Raw genomic sequence first — 15,539 nt, 5'->3', positions numbered from 1 at the left:
TCCCGTCCACATCCTCCATCGCATCCCGCACATCACGCCCGCATCCTTTTGTCGTTCCCATCCTCCCTCGCCCTCCCCAGCTTGTCTGCCTCCTTTGGACGACACCCCTTCGCATGTGTCTCTTTCCCACTCCTCGTGTGCCCGCACGCAGCGTGACTCGCACTCTGCTGCTGGTTGTGTGCGGTCCGAACGGAGCTGTAGGATCTTCACGTGCAAGTGGAAGTGGCACAAGGTAGCGGGAACGGCCCGCCTAAGCGACGCAGAGTCTCGAGAGCCTCGTGATAGTACTCGCGAGCTGCTTGATCCCTCTCTCAGCCGGATCGCGAGTGAGCTGCCCTCGTCGCCCCGCTCCTCTCGTCGGTCCGTCTGTCCCTTGTCCTCCACCTCACACCCTCTGCTCGCGCCTGACGACCAGCCAAGGTCGTCACGCTACTGCTTTCCGAGCTTCCGCACTGTCACGATGACTGCTCCGAGCGCTTTCAAGGCTGGTGTCGACCCCGTCCCTCCCTCGAGCACGAATCCGTTCACGGCGGCGTGGGACGAGCTTCGCCGCCCGCTCAAGTCGCCCATCCGCATCAAGGAGGTTGTGCGACTGACCGTCTCTAAGGACGAGTTCGTGCTCAAGCCGCCCGCGGAGACGCACTCGTCGCGTGGTCCCACCGCCAAGGAAGTCGCGACCGTTTCTCCTCTCGTCCGCATCTCGAGCATGAACGACTATGTCGAGCTCATCTTCCGCCAGACTGACCGCGAGCTGCGCGACCGCGATCTCGACGGCGAGCGCGATGAGCCCATCCGCCTCCGGCCCCTTGTCGACCCCAAGCCAGACGAGCTCGGCGACGACGACGCGCGCGCTATCAGCTACTCGACCGAGCAGGGTCTCACGGACGCTCTTGGAGTGCTCCTCAACGGTCGCGCGGGCAAGGTTCTCTCGCTCGCAGTCGGGCGCAACACGTGTTTCGCGCGGACCAACGACACGATCGCGGCGACTGACCTCTCGGACTGCCTCCGCACAACCGAGCCGCCTCGCATTACGATAGAGATCAAACTCGAGACCGTATTGAGCGACCAGGACTTCGAGGAGATTGTGGCCATCGTTGGCAAGGGCGAGCTTGACTTCCACTGGCCGAGTCTCGGTGCGTCACGCCACAGGCTATGTACATGCATGGCGTGACGCTGACTGGCTCTGTGTGTAGATGAGAAGGCGCAGGCATCAAAGGGTGATTCCAAGCCGCAAGTTAGCAAGGAACCTTGGGGTGCTTTCCTCGGCGAACAGAAGCTCGACGAGCTGGACGGACACACCTGGCGCCCTACCTTTGATTCGGTCCTCTTCCAGGTTCGCTGTTACGCCCATCCCTTTGAACGACGCTGATTACCTTTCGCGAGCAGCTCTATGCGCAAATCAGTGCTGCCAAGGCCGTCTCGGCGCACCTCGACCAGGTCCAGCTCGACCGCACCTGCGGCCTTCTGACCAACGGCCGCAAGTGGCTCGTCCTGAGCGAGAAGGACGGCGTCGCGTACGTATCGCCCTTTGTGCTCGACTCGGAGGAGCACGCCGTCGCCGCCGTGCTCACCGCCCTCGTCCTCGGCGCGATGACGCCGTCCGCCAAGCACGGCGCCGGCGCCTCGGACCACGCGCACGAGGGCGACGACGAGCCCGCGGCGAAGAGGCAGAAAGGCGAGAGGCGCATCCTTCGCGCCTTGGCGGACGAGGTGGTGCCGGGACCGAAGGTGGTGAGTTTGTAGGCGTGAGCGCGTCGAAGGAGCTGCTTTTCCCCGCTTTGCGAGCTCGTCTCGTAGTCTCGAGTGTGCAATTCTGATGCGCATCCTACTTGCCTGTTTTCCTCTTGAATCTTACAGACGTTCGTCGAGCCCGCGACGCCTCCGCCTCGCACCCCTTCGCCGCCGCCGCTGCCTGTCGAGACAGTGCGGCATGCACAGGTGCTCAGCTTCCGCTTCCAGGACCTGTGGAAACGCGAGAAATCCAGCCAGGATTTGTGGTTCCGCGCGACGTCGTCTCACTTGTCGAGACGCGTGCGCCATCGGCATGAGGCGGATCCCCTGTGTGTCTTTTCGGCATTCGTCAGACCGCACAGCTCGGCTAATTCGCACTCTTTCGTACAGACCTGTACCGACCGTCAACGAGCCGCCCGAGCTAACTTTTCGCATGTGGAGCCGATTCCGATTCACGACTCTCGTCTTCGTCTACCGCTCGACGGACTTGCAGTACGCGCTCAAGCGTGTCAACTGTGTCATTTTGGACGACCTCGATGGCTACGCGGCGGCGGAAGAGCTGTTCTGCGAAGCCGGGGTGCTCGAGCACCTGGAGCAGGTGGCGCCTTCGCTCGCCGGCGTCTTCTTCCCGCACTTCCTCGGACTTTGGACGCCCGTAGGCGATCGCGCACTCTGCGGACTCATGACCGCGTGGTTCGGCGAGCCGATCGAGCGTCACTCGCTTGAGTACTTGCAGAGGTAAGCCTTCTCGTCCTGCGTCGCTTTCGTGTCGCATAGTATTGACGGCTCTCTTTGGCCATCGTGGGCAACCGGCTCAGTCTCGACCCGATGGGCACGCTCGATCAGCTGCACAGCCTCGGCGTCGCGCATGGCGACATCCACCGCTCGAACCTGCGCCTCGTCTCGTCGTCGCCGTCGACGGAACCCTCTTCTCCGCCCTCGACCTCTTCCGCCACGGATCGCTCGCCGCCATCTCGACGACACAAGCTTGCCTTCCTCGACTTTGGCCGGAGCGTGCTTGAGGAGGATCTGACGTCGGAGCAGTGGGAGTCGGCCAAGGCAGGAGATCGCCGTGCGCTGCGAAGGACCCTGACACCCAACGGACTTGTGTTATAGATAACGATGAGTATTCTGTGGCAGCGTTGGACATCTCATTTGTCTGCAAGACGGCTCTGCGGGAGAGTTGTTGGGAGTCGCGCTGTCTGCGCGGAACGCTCCCTCTTGCTCGCCCTACCCTGCCCGTCTGCCTCCTTTGGACGACACCCCCTCGCATGTGTCTCTTTCCCAATCCTCGTGTGCTCGCACGAAACGTGATACGCACTCTGCTGCTGGTTGTGTGCGGTCCGGAGTAGGCTGTTCACGTGCAACTGGAAGTGGCACGAGGGTGCGAGCACGACCCAGCTAGGCGACGCAGAGCTTCGAGAGTCACGCGATAGTACACGCAAGCTGTTTCTTGCCTCGTCCAGCCCTAGCGCGAGTAATCCGCCGTGGTCGCCCCGCTCCTCTCGTCGGTCCGTCTGTCCCTTGTCCTCCACCTCTCACCGCTTGCTCCCGCCTGACGACCAGCCAAGGTCGTCGCGCTAGTGCTTTCCGAGCTCACTCGCTGTCACGATGGCTGTTCCGCACGCTCTCGAGGCTCGCGTCGAGCCCTCCTCCCCCTCGTGCACCGATCCGTTTACGTCGGCCTGGAACGAGCTGCGCCGCCGCCTGGGCGCACCAATTGCGGCTAAAGTCATGCAGATGACTCACACGGGCGACAACATCGTGTACAAGGAGCAGAGCGAACCGCACGCCTCTCGCCCGCCCACGCCATACGAGGTCAAAAACCTCCCGCCGCTCACGGGCCTGTCGAGCATGAACGAGTACCCGCTGCGCATCTTTGAGAACACCACGCTTGAGCTCACGCAGCGCGACCTCCATGGCGAGCGCACGGAGCCGATCGTCCTGCGCGCACTCCCCGATCCGCAGCCCGCCGTAATCGGAGACGCCGATACAATCCTTCTCTCTTACTCGAGCGAGCGGGAGCTCGTCTCCAAGCTCCAGTACCTCCTCAATCTGCGCACTGGCCCTCTCCTTTCCATCGTCGTCGGCCAGAATACCTTTTTCGAGCAGCCTGTCGACACCCTCAGCGCTGCCGACCTTGCGGGCGGCCTTGGCACTGCGGAGCCACCGCGCATTCTCATCGAGATAAAGTTCTCGTCCGTCATGAGCGACAAGGACTTTCACCTCATTGCTGCCACCGTCGAGGCGGGCCATGTTGACTGGCACATGCCCGAACTCGGTGCGTTCCGGTTTCACGACTACATTGACGCCCGTCACCAACATATCACGAGTATCTGATGCACCCGAAGACGAAGACGAACCAGCGACCAAGGATAAGCCGAAGGAGAAGCTGAGCAACGCCGAATGGGGCGCGTTCCGTGACGGCGTCAAGCTGAACAAGGAGGTATGGCCCGAGAAGGGCAACTCGATCATATTCCAGGTCAGCTGAGTGCTCTGCTCGCCTTCCGCATGTCGCTAACAGGCGGCCATTGCAGATGCACGCGCAGCTCGTCGCTGCAAAGAAGGTTGCCACCGCGCTCGACCCGGTCCAGCGCGACCGCATGTGCAGCGTCTTGACCAATGGGCGCAAGTGGCTCATCATGAGCGAGAAGGACGGCGTCGCGTGCATCTCGCCCTTTGTGCTCGACTCGGAAGAGCACGCCGTCGCCGCCGTGCTCGCGTCCCTCGTCCTCGGCGCCATGACGCCGTCCGCCAAGCACAGCCCCGCTACCTCGGATCGCGCGGACGAGGGCGGCGATGAGCGCGCGGCGAAGAGGCAGAAGAACGAGAAGCGCATCCTTCGCGCCTTGGCGGACGAGATGGTGCCGGGACCGAAGGTGGTGAGTTCGTAGGCGTGCGCGCATCAGACGAGCTGCTTTTCTCCGCTTTGCGAGCTCGTTGGATGGTCTTAAAGAGTGCTAGCCTGATGCCAGTCTACTTGCCAGCCTTCCTCTTCGACCTTCCAGACGTTAGTCGACCCTGCGACGCCTCCGCCTCGAACCCCTTCGCCGCCGCCGCCACCTTTCGAGACACTGCGGCACGCGCAGGTGCTCAACTTCCAGTTCGAGGACCTGTGGACTCCCAAGAAGTTCAACCAGGATTTCTGGCACCGCGCGACGTCGTCTCAGCTGTCAAGACGCGTAAACTATCGCCATGAGGCGGACCCCCTGTTTGTCCTTCTCGCGCTTCGTCAGCGCGCTTGACTCGGCTGACCACACTCTTCGCGCAGATCAGCACCGACGGTCAAGGAGCCGCCCGAGCTGACCTTTCGCCTGTGGAGCCGATTCCGGCCCTCCCTCGTCTTCCTCTACCGCTCGACGGACTCGCGGTATGTACTCAAGCATGTCGAATGCGTCCTTCTGGGCGATCTCGATGGCTTCGCGGCGTCGGAAGAGCTGTTCTGCGAAGCCGAGGTGCTCGAGCACCTGGAACGGGTGGCGCCTTCGCTCGCCGGCGTTCTCTTCCCGCACTTTCTCGGTCTCTGGACGCCCGCAGGCAATCGCGCGCTGTGCGGTCTCCTGACCGCGTGGTTTGGCGAGCAGATCGAGCATCACTCGCTCGACTACCTCATGAGGTGCGTTCTTCGCACGTCCCTGCGCTCTGTTTCTGACAATGAGGAGTCTTCACCGCGTCCTACTGCGCTCTTCTGTATTGGCGGAGACAGTCTCGATCCTATGGGCGCACTCGCTCAGCTGCACAGCCTCGGCGTCGCGCACTGCGACATCCACCGCTCGAACCTGCGCCTCGTCTCGACGTCGTCATCGACGGAACCCCCTTCTCCGCCCTGGACCGCCCCCGCCGCGGACCGCTCGCTTCCTCCTAAACAACACAGATTCGCCTTCCTCGACTTTGGCCGGAGTATGCTGGAGAAGAATCTGACGACGGAGCAGTGGGAGTCGGCCAAGGCAGAAGACCGCAATGCGCTGGAAACCACCCTGACACCCGACGGACTTGTGTTATAGATGACGTTGTGTATCCTGAGACCATCGTCGGACATCTCATTCGATTGCAAGACGGTTCTGCGGGAGAGTTGTCGGCAGTCGCAGTTGCCGCTGTTTGCGCGGAACGCTCCCTCTCGCTCTCGCTTCTCGACCTCGTCTCGCCGGGTCCCGGATCCGCCATGGCGTCCGCGCAAGCGTTCACGGCGCACCTGCTCGCACGGCTCGACGCCGACCTCGTCTTCCTGCGGGACCAGCACCTCCTCTCGCAGCCGGACCTCGAGCTCATCCGCTCCAAGCTCGCGCCCGCCGGGCTCGACCTGGCTCTGCAGGGCTTGCACGTCGACGCACACAAGACTGCGCCACCGCCCGCGGCGCCTCTTGCGGCGAGCGTGGCGGGGGGAGTGGGCGCAGGTGCGGGAAAGCCGAAGTGCCGCGCCGTGTGGGACTATGTCGCGTCGCAGGTGCGTTCAGACGTCTTTGTGCGGTCTCCAAGACCGCTTGCTGCCCTCTCTGCGGCTCTGCGCGACGCTGCGAGGTTGCCGAGGTCGGGGGCGGTGCTGCGGGAACGACAATAGTCGCGACGATGAAGGCGCGCAGAGGCCCTGTTGAGCGTTCGAGGGCCGCCTTGCAGTGCCAGAGCTCGCGAAAATTCTACCAAGGAACCCGAATCGCGCGACGACGCCCCGCTGACTTGCTCCTGCTCGTCTCGCTCGCAGCCTGACGATCTCGGCTTCTCCGCCGGCGACATAATCACCATCGAGGACGAAGTCAACACAGACTGGTGGAAGGGTTCGATCAGTGCGTTACAACACCGCTGTTTTCCCGGATAGGGGCTCGCATGCTGACGGCTGGGCTCCTTCCGCGCAGACGGCAGGACCGGTCTGTTCCCATGCAACGTGCGTCAGCGGGACCCGGGGCATCTAAGGTGCCGTCATGGCGTACTGATCCTGTCGATTCGGCGCTGGCGCAGCACGTCGAACGGATCCCACCCACTTCTGCGCCTCCCCCTCCCGCTCCTGCGAGCGGTCCCGCATACAGCCCGAGTTACAGCCAGCCCGTCCGTTCTCCTATCCTGGCTCTCCTCCTGCCGCACTGCTGATCGGTCGATACTGCAGCCTCCGAACCAGTGGACCCCGCCGCCCCCGCCCTCCGCCGCAGGCCCGCCCTCGTACGCGTACCAGCAGCCGCAGTTCTACGGCTCTGGCCCTCCGCCTCCCGCATTCGGCGAGAAGGCATCGTACGCACCGCCACCTCCCCCGCCGCAACACCAGCCGCCGGCGCCTCAGCAGATTGTCGTTCAGCACCAGCAGCCGCCGACGCCGACCGAGGAGGAGAAGAAGAAGGGACGGCTCGGGCGGTTTGGGAAGCAGATGGGCGGGCACGTCGCGCAGGGAGCTGGGTTCGGGCTCGGTGCCGGTCTGGCCGTGCGTGCTCTTTCGCTCCATCTCCTTTCCTGCAGCTCGCCGAGCGTGCGTGCGAGTCGCGGCGGCTCGTCCATTAGCCGAACGTGACGCTGACTCTCAGGAGCCATGCAGAGCGAAGCCGTGCACGCCGTCTTCCGCTAGACCGTTCTACGCTCCCCTTTTTTCCATAGTCTTTTCCGCCTCTCATTGCGTCCCGGTCGTGGTCGCTTGTCGTCTCCAGATCTTTCCAGCGGCGCAACCTGTATCTTTTACCTTGTCTCTAATCGCTCGTGAGAGGCGCATCCTACGCAAGCGAAGGCTGCAGGCCCAAAAACCTCGCCAGCTCGTCGTCCGTCCACCCGGCGACGGCGCTGTACAGCGCGCCCGGGACGAGCTGCGACGGTGCGCCCGCTGGTGCTGCGCTGCCTGGCGCGGGGATGTCCATGTTCCAGACCTCTCCGGAAGCGGGAGCGGCGGGAGTGGGTTCGAACGAGGGGAACGGGAGCGGGAGCGAGAGGAGGGCCGGACCGGGCGGGAACGCCGGCTCGTCGATGGTCGGGACCTCGAGCACTGCAGTGACCGGCGGTGCAGAGGACGCCAGGACGGCAGCGTCGCGTTGGGCGACGGCGGCGCCGCGCAGGCGCGTGATTGCGGCGGCGGAGACAACGCTGGAGGGCCAGGTGTGCGCAAAGGCGAGGAGCGCGGCGAGGTCCGTGTCGGCGTGCGATAGGTGTGTGTCGAAGGCGGCGAGAGGGGGAAGGGGTGGCGGTGAGAGCGAGGGCGCGGGCGTTGCGAGAGAGGGAGAGGAGAAAGGCGAGGGAGTGAGGGCACGGCAAGCCAGCTCGAGCGACATGCCTGCGCCGTGCACGAGGCCACTGCAAGATAGACTCAGGTTAGTATGCATGTGCGTGTCGATATGCTACTCCCACTCACATGCACGCGAGCTTGTTCGAAAACTCGAACCCCGGCCCTTTCTCCGTGTATTCGCGCGCGAGCCACGCAATTGAGGCCGCAGCGTCGGTGCAGCGCACGTGCGCAAGTGCGCGAATCGATGCGCTTGTGGAGCAGTCGAGGAAAGGCTTCCAGAGGAGGATGGTGAGCGTGTGCTGCGGAGGGCGCCATGAGTCAGCGACAATGGGCGAGAATTCGGTGAGCGTGAGAGGGGCGTACGAATGAGAGATTGCTGCGAAATGTGGATCGAGTGAAAGGTGAGCGAGGCAGCGGGTGCAGTAGAGAAGAGGGAGTAACGCACAGGTGCAGCGTGTCCGGACTGTCGACCACCGTGGCGGGCCCATGGTAGATTGGCGGCAGCGACTCCCGCCTGGTCAAATCAGCGAGACTCAGTCAGCCTGTTCAGCATCCAGACCGAAGCTCGAGGCGGCATGTACGCACCACTCGCTCAACTCGTTCCACAGCCTCTTGGCCGTCTCGCACTTTGCCTCGCTGCTCAGCCCGAGCCCCTGCTCCGTATAGCACAGCCAGCACACCTTCCACCCGATCCGATTCAGCCGCACGTCGAACGCCCAGCTTGCGCCCTGGCCGGGAAGTGCGCATTCGGAGGCGGGAGGGAGCGCGGGGAGCGGCTGGTGGATCTCGCTGAGGGAGAAGGCCGAGCGGCGACCGAAGCAGATCGAGTAATGCACGTCGTGCGTGAAACAGCCCCAGCTGCGTACGTGGATCGCGACGACAAGGCGCAGAAGGGTCAGCGCGAGCGGGGGCGGGAAGGAAGCGACGAGACGCACAAGGTGCGCCTGCGGGAGGCCCGCATCTCGGATGAGATGGGGTCCGAGGCGGGAGGGTCGATGTGCAGTCCGACTGTACCGGGAGAGTGAGCGAGAGGAAGCACCAGAACGAGGTAGACGTTCTGTACGCACAGTCTATGCAGACCCGCTGTGCGAGTCCTCCGTAGAGCTGCACTCGAAGCCTCGTCAGCCGGTGCAGAAAGGCATCGAAACGTATGAAGGGAGAAAGTATGGGAGCCTGCGCAACTTACCCAGCCCGTTCGTGGGCGCCCAACTCCGCCAAGATACGTAGCGATGACCATGAGTCCGCGGATCGTGCTGAACTTGGGGTCAGCGAGCTCGTCGGTGACGAGGTCGAGCGCGGCGCGGAGGAACGGCTCGCCGCGCGTGTTCGGGTCCGAGGGGGGGTCGCAGATCTCGGGTGGGGGGTTGCGCACTGCGCGCGCACAGGAGTGAGCCAAGGGGAGATGCGGGAGCAGAGGAATGAATCGCACGGTAGCGGGAGCCGGTGGCGAGGACGGCGAGATGCACAAAGGGCGAGTACGAATGTCGTCGCGAGTGAAGCCAGATGTCGTCTCGCTCGACAAGCTGGTGATAGTCCGCACAGTCAGCGACATCGCTCCATTGAGACGGCGCACCACACAAGCGCACCCGAACCGTGTCAAAGTGCCATTTGTACGCGAGGTCGATCAGTTCGAGGTGCAGCTCGTTGCTGAGCGGAACGGGGAGGAACGGCAGGTTGACCGTGTCATCCTCCTTGACGGGCTCGGCCTGCTCCTTCGCGTAGATCTGCGGGGCACGCTTTCTGTCAGACGGTGCGAGAGAGCTGCGCAGGAGTGGACGGGACCGCACGCTCGTCTCGCTGTGCCACCTCAGGTCGCCCGCCTGATCCGGGCACAAGTACCCGGCCGGCTCAGTCGGCTCCGCGTCGAGCTCAAGCACCGCCAGCCTCGCCGCAAGTGCGCCCGACTCGTTGCTGTCGACGGGCGAGACGCCCGCGGTGTGCTTCCTGCCCTCTGAGAGCGCGAGCTGCGCCTCGAGCGTGCGAATGCGGTCTTCGAGCTTGGTCACATAGGCGAGGGTGTCGGTGCGGACTTTGCGGCGGTCAGGGACTGTGGCAAGCGCGGCGTGGTCAGCTTTGAAAGTTGCAGTCGTGGGATCGAGGGAGGTGAAGGGCGCACCGCTCTCCTGCTCGCACTGGACGGCTTTGCGCTCGCAGCGCTGGCAGGTGCTGGTCGTAGAGCCGGGCAGGCAGCGGGTGCGGGCGCGCTTGCAGGGGAGACAGGCGCGACTTGCGCGGGTTCTGTGATCGAGGGACAGAGGAAAGAATCGCAAGATGAGCGAATCCGCTCGCTTGGACTAGCTCGAGGGGGAGGGGGCGTACCTTGAGCGTGGATCAGATGGCTCGCCGTCCATGGCAGCGGCTGGCAGCGAGCAAAGGGGAGGATCTCGCACGGAAGGGCGATCGAGCTGATGAAGCAGGCGAGAGGGGAGCGCGAGGCCGCAGCGGCACGAGCAGGGTGGCCGAAGTTACTCGCCCGGGCGAAGTAGCGCGCTCAACCTGCACACCTGCAAACTAAGCGCTTCAGCGAGAGGATGCGCCTCGGTCGAGGTCTATCGACCCCGTCGCCAAGAGCAAGCAAGGAGGTCGCTCTCCTCCCATCCAGGGCATCACCGCCTGGTGCAGCGGAAGACACCACACTCATGAGCTTGGGGGCGAGCATACCCGGAGTCGCAGTGGCCCTCGGGGCTTCGTCGCCCGCGGACGCCGGGAGTGGAGACTCCTGGCACTGCAGAGAGATGCGACGCAGGAAGCGCTTGGGCTGTAGCCTGACTCACTGTGATCCTCTGCTAGCTCTAGCGCACCCTGTCGTTGCTCAATGCCGAAAAAGCGGCTCGCTCGCCTCTGCTTCCGCTCGTTTCGCCTCGACTTCTGCGTCTCTGCTCGTCGCACCGGTCAGATGGACGCGATGGACGTTGATCCAGTGTCAGACGAGCCTGCGCAGGCTGCTACGTCGCCTTCAGCTCGCTCCGCCGCTGTTCCGCTCCCTCCATCACCACCCCGTCCCGCTCGTTCGTCCGCTTCTCCCTCGCCGCAGTGGCACCAGCCTGCGTCGGGCGAGACGGCACCGCCTGCGCTTCAGCTCCTTTCGACGTCTCGCGGGCTGCCAGGCGCGCGCCGAGGCGACGCAGCTCGAGTCGGGATCGGGGTCGCATGGTGGGGCGAACGAGGTCAAAGCGCTCGAAGGTGCCTCGAACTCGGTCAACATCCCTCTCATAGACACAGTACTGACCATTCACACGACTGCAGGAGTCGAGAAGGTCAAGATCGAGGCGGTTCAAGCGCAGTTGGCGAGCCAAGGCGTGTTCCGTGTGAAATCGTCTCACCGTCTCGCACATCTGACCGGCGCCCACCGCAGACCCGATCGCTGCTACGTCATTCGTCCCTCCCGACATCACCGACGCCGTCTCTCCCGCTTCGCCCTGTGCCAACGCCGCGCCACCGCCTCCGCACGCCTCGCCAGTTCCGCGCGCCTGGCTCCCCGGCGACGATGCCGTCCTCGCGCGCGCGACGTGGGAGCGCCGAGCTCGCGTCCCTCTCGGTGTCGTCAAGGATGGAGGAGACGGTGCGGATGCGGGTAAGGTGTGGAGCGAGGTTGCGCGCGAAGTCGGGGACGGGCGGACCGCGAGCGAGGTGAGGGAGAGGTGGGATGTGGTGAGCGACGAAGGCAAGCTCGGCCGATTTCCTCTTCAGGCTCGCTCACTGATGTCCTGTGGGCTCCGCAGTGACTGCTGCACTCGCCGAACAGAAAGCGGGAGCGGACGAAGCTGAGATCGTCCCGCGAGGTCACGGTGCGCAGTCCTGTCCTCTTGACTACGGGTCCGACTAACGGTGAGCGGTTCAGGAGGAAGAAATGGGCGTTTTCGCTGGAGCCACACGGACGACGAGCGCCTCATCCGCGCACTCAAGGACTTCCTCGGCGTCGACATTGTCACCTTCCGAGCGGTCCACACCAGCGTCGGCACGGGAGGGAGCCCCTTATCAGCTGGGTACAAGCGCTGGCTCTCTGTCGCCGCGACGTACGAGCGTCTTCGCGCCGCCGACTTGGAGACGGATCCGTCCGCGTCGGTTCCCCGCTCGGCCACGGCGTGCTTCACACGCTGCAACACCCTGTACGACAAGCATGTTGCCGATCAGGACGCACGCTCTTCGTCGCTTGCGTCTTCGGCGTCGTCGCAGCCCGTGCGCGAGTGGACCGCCGCAGAGATCGAGACCCTCGTCGACACGGCTGCGGCGCTCGGTGCCGATCGCGGTTCGAGCGACGGTGGCTGGGACGGAGGTGTCGAGTGCGTTGCCATGTGGACGCTCGTCCGCGCCGCTGTCGGTAATGGAAGGCGGACCATCAAGGAGGTTGTCGAGCGGTGGAGGGCAGGCGGAGGAACTTGTGAGTTGCGACGCCTGGCGCTCCCTAACCGGCTCACACGCACTGATCGGTTCTCTACAGCTCCTCGCGTTGCGCAGCCGGTTCTCGCGCAAGTCGATTCCATCGAGCAGGAGGTCGGGCAGCCATCGCGCAGGAGGAAGGCGGCTGTCGGTCGCTGGGTCAATGCGGACAAGAGCGGTACGCTTCACTCTTCCGCAGTCTGCGACGGGCGTCTAGAATCTACTGAGAACGGACTCGGCGCGCAGATGACGAGTACGAGCTCAACCTCAACGACGCAGTCGACGAAGGCGTCGTCGACGCAGGCGTTTTCGAGCAAGACTATGTGCCGCTGAAGGAACCGTCGTTTCGCGGTGCCGGTTCCATCGCTACTGCTCGCAATTGGACGGCCGAGAAGGAGGCACGACTGGTATACCTGCGTGACCAGGCCGGCCTCTCCTTCGTCGAGATAGGCGAGGAGCTTGGCGGATCCGGCTCCTCCATGTCGCACCGGTATCAGCGCCTCCAGCCGGATTACAAGCACCCTCATTTGGGCGTCGCTTCAGCCGCTTTGAGCTCGGCCTCGTCGTCTCGCCATGCGTCCCACTCGCTCGGAGATGATCAGTACGCCGTCAAGAGGTGGACCGCCGTGGAGGAAGACTACCTCGTCGAACTGGTCGGAGCGAACACGCCTCTCGCCAGATGCGCCGAGCTCCTTGACTGCTCAGTCCGGGCAGCCGGCGCACGCGCAGCTCTCCTTCGCGAACGCGGGCGCATTTCTGACGCTTCCCCCGCGCCTGAGCCGTCCTCGCTTCCGAACGACGCGGTCGGGCAGACGGGCTTCGTCCAGCCCAGAAGCTCGGTCCTGAGCGAGGGCGTCGTTGACGCAGCTGCGCCCGGGTACGAGGCCGACTCGCTCGTCCCTCAGCTCGCGGAGCCGCTCGTGGCGGCGCCAGAGGCTTCGTCCCGCCCTGCCAATTTGGCCGAAGACGGACAGTCTGCCTCCAGTGAGTACCTCTCGATTCATCGCAGTCCCTGACGGTGAATAACCTGATCCGCCGCAGGCATCGGTTCGCCTCCGCAAATCCCCACTGTGGCAACCGTCGCAGGTACAGGGTTTTCTTTCTTCTGCGCGCTTGTCCAAGCTCAGCAGCGGGCATTAACAGGCCTCAAGGCCCGCACGACGTGGACCAGCGATGACGACAAGCTTCTCCTGGCGTTGCGTGCGGCGAAAGTTCCGTTTCCGCTCATCGCCAAGCAGCTCGGACGGAGTGCAACAGCGTGTCAGCAGCACGCGAAGATCCTTCGCCTCAAGCAAACTCAGCAGGGTGCTTCCCAAGCTCCTGTCAGCGGATGCTTTGAATCGGAATGTCGCTGACCGCGTTTCCGACTCCCCACGGGAGCCGCAGACGGTCCGAATATCACGACTGCGGTGTCTTCGACCTCCTCGACGGCATCTGCATGCGATTCGCCGACTCCGTCTGCTGTTCCGCCCGTCCCGCCTGTCCCGGCCGTCCCGCCTGTCCCGGCCGTCCCGCCTGTCCCGGCCGTCCGGCCCGTCCCGTCGTTCGTCTCTTCAGCGCACCCCCTCGCGTCGACGCCGCTTCCGCCCTACACCGACGCCGACGACAGCGTCATCTGCGCGCTGAAAGCGCAAGGTGTGAGGCTTGAAGACATAGGAAAGGCGCTCGGCCGCTCGGGCAAGAGTGTGGCGAGGAGGGTGCAGAAGATGAGGAGCCAGTGGGCGCAGAAGGGTGCGTTTCTTCACCGCGTCTGATGCAGCGGGTTCGATTGACCTTCTCGTCCACAAACAGGCCTTCTTTCGACCTCGACAACCGGGCTGGCGGGACCCACCACCGCTTACCTCGCCCAGACGACGCCCTCGACTTCCCTTCCGTCCATCATGCCCTCGTTCTCCTCCCTCACACCCACTCTCGACGTTCTTACTCCTCACACGTCGCTCTCTCGCCCGCCACAGCGCTTTGAGCTCCCGCTAGATCCGCTCGACTCCAGGAAGGATCCGCTCGACACCAGCGTCTCGTCCCTCTTCGCCATCGATCCGATGCTGCTCAAACTCGACGCCAAATCCGACATGTCGGGTCTCACGGCCGCGCAGACGTCAACGAGCGCATCGCATGCGGTCGAGCCGGAGCGCCTCGCGCTCGTGCGACCGAGGGAGGAAGACGACGACGCTCCGCACGCGCACGGCCAAGTCGCGCAGAAGCGCCCTCGCCTCGAATTCAAACCCGTCAAAACTGTCCGCCGCGTCGGCTTCACGAGCGCGGCGCCGTGGAGTCGTCTCGAGCTGGGCATGAGAGGGCTGGGCCGCTTTCGCGAGCTGTGCGGGAAAGGGGACACGGTGTGATGGCAGGCGCACTGCGCGCCGAGTGTAGCTGTAACGACGCTTGGGTTGTTGTCCACTCAACCGTACTCGCTTTCGACATGCTCGTAAGCAGACACTCGTCGCAAGCGCAAGATGTCTTTCGCCGAAATGGACGCAGCGCAGCGGCGGACCCCCGTTCTGGGCTACAGGCTCTCTTCCACCGTGCTCGCTTCCTTCACAGTAGCTGCAGTGAGACAGCAGAACTCCAGGATGCCGCGTCGCCATCGACTGCTCTCTGCCTCATCGAGTTCAACACCTTCACGCTGGACACATCCCGTGTTACCAACGTGTGACGCTGCTCACCAGCTTCTCAACTCGCCGTGCTCTTCCCAGGTCTACCTTCTCAGGTGCAGAAGCTTGCGCGAGTCACAAAGGTCTGCCACGGAACCTTCATCTCCGAGTCCTCTTCGATCCGGCGCTGTTGCCCGAGGTTGCACGCGCTCTGGTGCGCGGTGCGCGTGCGGATGCCGTTGCTCAGGACAGTGTGGCTTCGAGCAGCGGGGTTCTGTCCTGCAGTGGTCAGTTTGGGCCTCCTGTGCCGCTTCGGCGGTGCATCGCCGCCGCTCCTTCGAGAAACCATCGAGACTCTGCTTGCTCGCGATACTGCAGAGATCGTATTGCGCAGCTCTGTCAAGCGTCATCAGTAAAGCCTGAATCACATCATTGCGGCTCACGCGCCGGCAACCCACAGGTTGCGCGACGGCGCTTTTCATCGGCTGTCAACTTCCGCACCGGCGTTCATTGTGACTGAGCGATCATTGTGTCTGAGCAGGATGGCGTGCTGGTCTGTGCTTCGGTGCTCACTGCTCGCTTTCACTCGTTCTGTCCATCTGCGCATCTGTCTTCCCAGATGGGACCAGCGTGCTTGCTCAACA

The 15,539-nt window shown here is 64.0% G+C and overlaps 5 protein-coding genes across 5 annotated transcripts; 4 read left to right on the top strand and 1 right to left on the bottom strand.

Annotated features, from left to right (window-relative positions):
- Positions 1-460: 460 nt before the first annotated feature.
- On the top strand, positions 461-2,847 carry JCM10292_003838 (uncharacterized protein; the record flags this gene model as incomplete). The annotated part of the gene is made up of 6 exons (XM_076650690.1): positions 461-1,133; positions 1,194-1,333; positions 1,387-1,731; positions 1,858-2,060; positions 2,122-2,469; positions 2,550-2,847. The coding sequence occupies 6 exons, from the start codon at positions 461-463 to the stop codon at positions 2,845-2,847; spliced, it is 2,007 nt and encodes a 668-aa protein (XP_076503741.1).
- A 495-nt stretch (positions 2,848-3,342) lies between these two features.
- Positions 3,343-5,735, top strand: JCM10292_003837 (uncharacterized protein; the record flags this gene model as incomplete). The annotated part of the gene is made up of 6 exons (XM_076650689.1): positions 3,343-4,012; positions 4,083-4,213; positions 4,269-4,613; positions 4,821-4,942; positions 5,003-5,347; positions 5,438-5,735. The coding sequence occupies 6 exons, from the start codon at positions 3,343-3,345 to the stop codon at positions 5,733-5,735; spliced, it is 1,911 nt and encodes a 636-aa protein (XP_076503740.1).
- Positions 5,736-5,893: 158 nt separating this feature from the next.
- On the top strand, positions 5,894-7,279 carry JCM10292_003836 (SH3 domain-containing protein; the record flags this gene model as incomplete). The annotated part of the gene is made up of 6 exons (XM_076650688.1): positions 5,894-6,175; positions 6,431-6,512; positions 6,582-6,610; positions 6,685-6,771; positions 6,830-7,138; positions 7,250-7,279. 6 exons carry the CDS (start codon positions 5,894-5,896, stop codon positions 7,277-7,279), a joined length of 819 nt encoding a protein of 272 aa, XP_076503739.1.
- A 142-nt stretch (positions 7,280-7,421) lies between these two features.
- JCM10292_003835 (uncharacterized protein) lies at positions 7,422-10,275 on the bottom strand (the record flags this gene model as incomplete). The annotated part of the gene is made up of 13 exons (XM_076650687.1): positions 7,422-7,992; positions 8,051-8,223; positions 8,288-8,300; positions 8,370-8,438; positions 8,510-8,782; positions 8,860-8,932; positions 8,992-9,028; positions 9,111-9,295; positions 9,354-9,447; positions 9,511-9,648; positions 9,712-9,971; positions 10,041-10,162; positions 10,244-10,275. 13 exons carry the CDS (start codon positions 10,273-10,275, stop codon positions 7,422-7,424), a joined length of 2,040 nt encoding a protein of 679 aa, XP_076503738.1.
- A 545-nt stretch (positions 10,276-10,820) lies between these two features.
- JCM10292_003834 (uncharacterized protein) lies at positions 10,821-14,646 on the top strand (the record flags this gene model as incomplete). Its single annotated transcript, XM_076650686.1, has 12 exons — positions 10,821-10,844; positions 11,032-11,107; positions 11,171-11,230; positions 11,280-11,498; positions 11,647-11,712; positions 11,766-12,305; positions 12,366-12,482; positions 12,551-13,288; positions 13,346-13,390; positions 13,448-13,504; positions 13,691-14,035; positions 14,096-14,646. 12 exons carry the CDS (start codon positions 10,821-10,823, stop codon positions 14,644-14,646), a joined length of 2,838 nt encoding a protein of 945 aa, XP_076503737.1.
- Between the last annotated feature and the right edge of the window lie 893 nt (positions 14,647-15,539).

This window comes from Rhodotorula paludigena, assembly GCF_050403205.1.
Source record: "Rhodotorula paludigena JCM10292 DNA, Rt_paludigena_JCM10292v1_ctg39, whole genome shotgun sequence".
Taxonomy (NCBI): domain Eukaryota; kingdom Fungi; phylum Basidiomycota; class Microbotryomycetes; order Sporidiobolales; family Sporidiobolaceae; genus Rhodotorula; species Rhodotorula paludigena.
Note: the sequence above shows the minus strand (reverse complement) of the source record. Positions and strands in the feature narration are given on the sequence as shown.